The sequence below is a fragment of the Clupea harengus genome, chromosome 15 (genome assembly GCF_900700415.2).
Source record: "Clupea harengus chromosome 15, Ch_v2.0.2, whole genome shotgun sequence".
NCBI classification, from domain to species: domain Eukaryota; kingdom Metazoa; phylum Chordata; class Actinopteri; order Clupeiformes; family Clupeidae; genus Clupea; species Clupea harengus.
In genome coordinates, this window is record NC_045166.1 from 8,187,608 (window position 1) to 8,194,996 (window position 7,389).

At 40.3% G+C, this 7,389-nt stretch overlaps 1 protein-coding gene across 1 annotated transcript; it reads left to right on the forward strand.

Annotated features, from left to right (window-relative positions):
• Positions 1–797: 797 nt before the first annotated feature.
• LOC116223879 (complement C1q and tumor necrosis factor-related protein 9-like) lies at positions 798–6,415 on the forward strand. Its single transcript, XM_042709974.1, has 7 exons — positions 798–2,252; positions 2,676–2,884; positions 3,362–3,497; positions 3,594–3,674; positions 3,955–4,083; positions 4,623–4,754; positions 5,055–6,415. Exons 4-7 carry the CDS (start codon positions 3,611–3,613, stop codon positions 5,261–5,263), a joined length of 534 nt encoding a protein of 177 aa, XP_042565908.1. The 5' UTR covers positions 798–2,252; positions 2,676–2,884; positions 3,362–3,497; positions 3,594–3,610; the 3' UTR covers positions 5,264–6,415.
• The last annotated feature ends 974 nt before the right edge of the window (positions 6,416–7,389 follow it).

The following is a 7,389-nucleotide window of genomic DNA, read 5'->3' on the forward strand; positions in this document are numbered from 1 at the left end:
TTTTATCTACCCCTATTATAATGGGTATTATCGTGATCATCTCTCTCCTTGTCTGTGCGAACCAAAGTTCTTAGGATGCAGAAAGAGCAAAAAGCAGATTTAGCCTTAAAAAATAATTAACAGATAAGTGGTAACAATTAATCTGATTTTGTCAGCTGGGTCTTTACATTTTGTTTTCTATTCCTTAGTAAATACTTTTAAGTCTGTGTATAGAACACATAGTGGAACATTACTTTAATATCTTCTCATTCACACGGAGCTCGCCACAAGCACATGGCTATGACTATGTTCCATACGTTTCTCAGGGTCAGAATATGGACACTGAAGTACACTGAAAAACACTTGCTGGAGAATGCGGGCATCGATCCCGCTACCTCTCGCTAAGCGAGCGCTCTACCATTTGAGCTAATTCCCCTGGATTTTACTGTGGAGTTGATAATGAACAGATAATTGTGACTGGGAGTTGTATAATTCTTCGTGGACTACTATACTTGAAGACGCAAAGACCCACTTGTACGTTTCGAGGACTGCATGAGAGGTAAGTAATGGAATGCGAGTGCCATCTGGCGGTTGATTTGTGCAGAGCTGGTGATAGAGCTGGTGATAGAGCTCTTTGAATTTCGGGCCGAAAACACATTCTTCGTGGTTAAAGTACATTGACAAGCCACCAGAGGGCACATTTAATAACTGCCCATTCATAACTGCAGTACACCGCCTGCCGCCAGTGGACGATATTGACCATGCAATAATACCTGCTGTAATTCATGTAAATTAACAAACTCAGGTAAGTCAAGTGTAGGGGTACCCAATAGCCCCAACAGAACTTGTATATAGCCAGCCAATCAGTGACTGGAGAGTTGGTGCGCGGGCGAATGGAGAGAGAGGAGGGGGCGGGACAAGCGGCAGACGGAGAATGACGAGAGAGAAGATGGCGGCGCCCGTAGAGTTCCCACGTTATTGTGAGTGAATAACAGGAAGATAAGTCAGTTAGTTGTAAGTTTAGCTCTGAGTTTATTAAGTTTGTTAGTGTCCGTGTTACGGAATAATTACGGTTGGAGTGAAGAAGGAGTCTACACCACCAGCACTGAAGATCACCCGGTGTCGCTGTCAAAAAGTATAGCACGTTGTAGTGTGAGGCGGAATGTCCTCGCTAGTTAGTGAAGTGTTAAACATTTAGAAACAAGCTCGTCGCCAACGTCGGAGACTTCACCAGGCCAGGGAACTTGGACAGCTAGCCGTTCGCCACTACAGGGCCCTTGATGTGCCCGCAGCTCACTTGCCCTCTCTCCCTCCCTCTCCCACGCCACTGACAGATGGTGTGGTTTGTGAGTATTACCCTGCCACATGTGACTCCACATTGTCAACGAGCAGCAAAGTGTCCGGGACGGTAATGTCCGATTTGGGAACAGTTCAATACACCTTGAGGACCGTGGCTCGACCATTTTGAACTGAACGTGCAAAACAGTGAACTGCAGTGAACATCATACTGAATGTGGAAAACATTGGACTTTGATTGTGAAATATGTTTATTGTGCAAAACGAACTTCTGTTATGGGTTTGAATGATGTAATTGAATGTCTTTGCATTTAATTAGGAGTAAGAGTGTTAAACTTGACTTGGAGTATATTGCATTTGTGTACATACCGTATGTTGCTAGGGTCATTAACACACAGTGGATTCAGTGTATGTTGGCACGGGGCATTGGTATTTTGTGTTCTGGTTATTGTGCCCTTTTCAGTTAGACGAACTCACCGGTGAGTAGGACAGGTGTGTCTGTTAGAGTATTGTCATGAGCAGGGCGGGAAGTGTTTCAGTGTGACATAATTGTTCTAAACTAATTAAATAATAAATTTAATGTAACTTTTTCCTATGGTTAGTTCCACCTGTTACACAAGGTTTAATTTAAACTTTTGATCGCCGTAAAATGAGTTCGAAATACGATCAAAGTACTGGTTGCTGTGATTCATGTAAGTTAGCAAACTAGGTTAAGCTGACTTTTCATTCATTAACATCGCAACAGTGCAACAAGACGTGATTAGATGAATGGGCACACTTTCAATCATTGCCATGGCGAAAGACCAGATCTGGGTGACTCGTGTAAACTACCATCTGACTAATTTGTACGGCACTTGGCTATCATCACAACTCTACAGGGAATGCAGAGGAAGGCAGAAGCCAAGGCAGCTGTGACAGCCCCCTGTTTCAGACGAGGCACCGGTACGCTCACACGCCAGGAGTGGACAGTGAAAGCGGTAAGCACTGAATACAAATACACACCCGACCACATCCAAGGTTCTCAACTCTCACCCTTTGTTCATACAATGTGGCCTTGAGACAATTCTAGCAGGTAGCTGACCTCCAGATCAAACTGTATGCTGAATGGATATAGAGAAAAGAGAAAAGTGCAATGCTGATATAAAAGTGCTGTGTATCAGCACTGCTGAATATAGGGTAAGGCCATTACTAACAGGTTGGCATTTTCCCACCCGCCAGATGCTCTGTGAATTTATCTGTGCCCTTATTTCACACAAAGAAAACAACCTTGGCCTTAATATTAGACTGTGTGCAAACCTAACTGGGTTTATAAAGATGGAAAACACTCGTGTGGTGAGTGCGTGCCTTGTTGAAGATGAAGGTTTCTATTACACTGCTAGTGCTGCTGTTCTCCGTCTCAGGGAGTAAATCCCACAGCTCCCCAAATGAAGTTCAGAGTGACAGCCCAAGCTGTGAGTCTCGTCTGTGATGACGGTCCAGCTGGACGTGTCTGCTGAGCTCACGCGACTGAAGGACATGGTGATGGAGCTGAGGGTGGCGCAAACTGCCACTCAGGCTGGGTTAGAGTGCAGCAAAACCCAACTGGACAAGATGGAGACTGGGGATACAGGTAGGACATGGGCTATTTCCACCGAGAGACAGGTAATCTGTTGCTTCCTCCTAAGAGTCAAAGATTGTATTGTTGTTTTCCAAGTCAAAAACAACATGCCTTAGGTGAACAGGTACTGCACTGCCTTTTTCAATTCTAGTCAGATGTGTCAAATGTACATAGTTCAGCTGAATATGAATTTTATTTTTAACATCAGAACTGAAGTCAAGGCTGACTGAGCACAATAATTATATGTTTAGAAATGTCAGTTTCAATATAAATTTTAAAAAGGAACTTAAGTTTAAATGTGATAGGAAAATATAAATCTGAATGTTTTACAGTACACATATTCAGGTCCAAGCCTTCATATGACAGAACACATTTTCAACACACATGAACCCAGAACACTCCCAAAAAATCCCCCAGGAAGCCCAAGACATTTACGTGTATTAAGATATAATCAGCATATATTTACATGAATCTATGTTTTATTCCCAGACACAAACATGCCTTAGATACTGCACTACTCAACTACTCAAATGTAAGTAGTTCAGCTGAATATGAATTCACAGAACTGAAGTCAAGGATGACTGAGAGTGAGCGTGAGGTGAAGAATCTAAAGCAGACAATTCAGGTACTGTTGTAATTTTACACTCTGTAAACCATCAAAGTGAGATTCAAGAATTGCTGAGATATTCTTTTGTTTTTTTACCATTTTTTGTTTTCACAGCACTCAAGGCAGAGTTGATGGATGCTAAAGACAGACTAACAACCAGTGAGAAGGAAATCGAGAGTCTAAAGAAGAATGCAGGTAATTATTCAAAGAGGAATGCATGTAGTTATTTACCATGCTATTACATGACTTCATAAAGAGGAATGCATGTAGTTATTTACCATGCTATTACATGACTACTTTTGACATTCAATTATGCATGGAAATCCATGGCACAGTGGTGCATGTTACTAAGAGGGAGATATGTTCTCTTTCCTTCCAGAAAGTTTGAATTAAATTGAATTGAATTGAATTTTATTTAACTGAATTGAAAGTAAACCTGTCAGTAAACTAGTGATGTTGGTCTTCTACACAACAGAACAACCCAAGGTTGCGTTTTCAGTAGCTCTGACAGACTCTGGATTCATGGGGCCAGTTTCTGTTGACACTAACTTGGTTTATACCAAAGTCATCACCAATGTGGGACAGGCCTACAATCATATCACAGGTATTCTATGCACCTTGTGGAGACTGAATGGATTCTACACAGACTGAACTATGACATGTGGTCATTGAATTTCATTTCACTTCATTGTAGTTCACACGTGAACTGTGTGATCTGTGTGAACATATGTGGGGAGTCTGCCATTTTTTCACTGTATGTGATGTCACCGTGTGTAGTTGTGCATGATTGTGTAACACTATGGCAGTAATAATAATTAAAACATCCACTTAAAGGTGCAGTCCGCGATTCTTATCCCTTTTTGTCAAATTCAGTGAATTTGCCCCTAATGTTTCTCTAGCAGTCTGTTTAGTGTTTGCACTCAGAAACACTCTGGTGTTCACACAGTCCTAACTCTGTAAATGGGAAACAAACATGGTGGCTCGGACCGAGCCATCAACAATCCAATCAATACTGTGCCTCAGAAGCCGGGAGGGAGGGGTTTAATTTGATTGGCTGTGTACTATCAATTAATTTATAGTTCTACAGAGATACTATAATTAAAGCACTTGATACATCTGTTTCTTGATTACTCCTCAATACAGGTTTCTTCACAGCGCCAGCGAGGGGTGTCTATTACTTCAGATTTACCACTAGGGACAGTCCTAACTCACACTACATGGGGATACTGCTGTGTAAGAATGGGGAGAAGGTCATGTTTGTGCAGGAGTATGACTGTATGGGCTAAGTCTACACTTAAAGCCCAGAGGGATTGCTGACTGAGCACTTGATTGACGCGCTTGTTAGATGTAAAATAACGTTCCAACTTTGCGTTCTTAGTTATGAAACTTTATTTCCCACAGTAAGATCCAATCAATAAAGTTGTCCATACATCCAAACTTGCATCTCATTTACATATAACAGACCTTTGGTGGTACAAATGAAGCGGTCAAAAAGCTATATGCGCTCTCCCTCTGTCAAGCAACACCTGACACCTACATGACCTTTCCCACCTATATTGTGTGAACCCAATTAAGGTGGAGCGCCATCTAGTGTCCCAACAAGATTAAAACATGAACCCCAAATGGCTCCTACAATGACAATGATGGCCTACCTCTCAAGTGGTGCCTCTCTGCAGCTGGAGGTGGGAGATGTGGTGAACATGCGTCTGCCTGCTGGCTACAGGGTCTATGATGACTTGGATAATCACACCACCTTCACTGGCTTCCTTCTGTTTACCCTGTGAGGATGGTTACGATAGTCACCATGGTTACCCGGTGAGGATGGTTATGATGGTCACCATGGTAGGACAAGTCGCTGTTGTTGTTTGTGACAAATGTGACATTATATCGCAGAAAAATGTATCACTAAATAATGACTATGAGTGCTAAGGAACCTAGACTAATTTATATTGATTTTTGACAGCAAAGGTAAGTAGGATACAAGTGTGTTTGTGTTTTGTTGTTTTGATTTTTTTGTCTTATTCAGATGTAGTTCAACCATGTTTTTTTCATGCAAAGTTATAGATAAAATTAAGCTTGTGAGCGCTATTACTGAAACTGTTTGTAAACACAAATTACTTGATTTATGGGTTCTTGTTTATGGAAATACACTTTATTCACTTAATTCGCAAAGTAAACTTTGAAACTTCTTCACTACTTGTTATATGCTGCATAGACTGAAAATTACCTCCAGTTCAGACTTTGTTTTACCACTTGAACTAGGTATATGTGCTATACTGTACATGTGCATGTGTTATGGGTCCTAGAGTTCTTGTAATTGCGGTCACAAAGATTTTCAATGGTTTCTCCACTAGGTGGTATCTTGAGCTACTTAAGATGTTTAGATGTATGTTTGACTCAATTTCTCATCATGCATGTAACATGACACTTCCTGTTGAGCGTTTGGATGAATGACTGGATGTCCGCGTGAGTTAAATTTTTGCAAGGATTGAGCTACTCTGTAAAGACAATACAAGCTGTAATATCCTCTGTTATGCTCTCTGAAGAACTGCAAGTTGTAATATCCTCTCTTAGTCCACAAGCAGGGAAAAGTAGTATGTTATGTTTTGTTTGGTTATTATTTTAATAACGTGTAAGATTGTTCTTGTGTTTATGAACGTATGATTGATTGCTGTATGTCTTTTATTCATTTCTGTTTAGTTCTACGGTGTTTTGGTGTCTGTGTTTGTCGGCGCAATAAAGAACATCAGTGTTAAAGAACCTGGACCTTGGATGTGTGACTAAGGGCGGCATAGTTCTATTCTGAACCTCTTGTTACTGATTCACTGTGAGCATCTTTTGGGACCAATCAAGTTTCTAAACAGGTTTTCTTTTTTCCATCTCTCTGTCCATCCATCCACTGCTGTTGTCCAAGAGATGAAGAAATGTAACATGACAATTACACAATCTGCATTTTTATTACAATAATTCAAAAATAAACTTAAACAATCTGAAATTCATACTCTCGATTATTACAAATATTACAAAATATGGGGCATTTAATTATTTAAGTATAATATAAAATAACTTTTATAGAGACATAGAAAGACATCACAGAACTGAAGTCAAGGCTGACTGAGCATAATATTTACATGCTTAGAAATGTCAGTTTCAATATAAATTTCAAATATCAACTTTAAAGTGGCATTATGCAGTAATTGTACATCAGGATTAGGGTTAGGATAAGCAGTTTTACCTTAAAATAACAGCTTTAAAAAAATTGGGGCGCTACAATAACTTTTAATATGGAGAATCGCCTCCGTGCCATTGCCATACCAGGGTCCGTAGGCATATTACTGCTAAATGTAGGATTGCCTGAAGCCGCCCGTTTTCTACTGTCTGCCGAACTAGTAAGTAGCTTATTTGCCGTCTTGCTTTGTCTTGTGTATTGCACTTGCTTGATGTTTGACTGTGTTAGGACAGTTGTTGACTAACTAGTTTGTCATAATGTCAAAGTCAGCACATTTCAAGAGATTTCGTTAGTTTTAGCCGCTAGCATATCGTTAGCGATTAGCAATTGTTCCGTTATGCTACTTTAACTTAAATGTGACAGAAAAATATAAATCTGAATGTTGTTGTTGTTTACAGTACACATATTCACGTTCAACTCTTGATATGACAGAACCCAGTATCAACACACATGAACCCAGAACACTCCCAAAAATTCACCCAGGAAGCCCAAGACATTTACGTGTACTAAGATATATTTCGCAGATATTTACATTAATCTATGTTTTATTCCCAGACAAAAACGTGCTTTAGGTTGCCTTTTTCAATTCTATTCGGAAGTGTCAAATGTAAGTAGTTCAGCTGAGTACGGCATTTCACCATTGTTCATCACACAAAGCATGTTGTATGTAATATGCCACTC

What these genes read in the sequence shown, in the direction of transcription:
- LOC116223879 (XM_042709974.1), top strand. Translation starts at nt 3,611, where the DNA reads ATGGATGCTAAAGACAGACTAACAACCAGTGAGAAGGAAATCGAGAGT. An exon ending in GGCCTACAATCATATCACAG is followed by an intron (nt 4,084 to 4,622) that starts GTATTCTATGCA and finishes TCCTCAATACAG; the next exon opens with GTTTCTTCACAGCGCCAGCG. An exon ending in GTTTGTGCAGGAGTATGACT is followed by an intron (nt 4,755 to 5,054) that starts GTATGGGCTAAG and finishes AACCCAATTAAG; the next exon opens with GTGGAGCGCCATCTAGTGTC.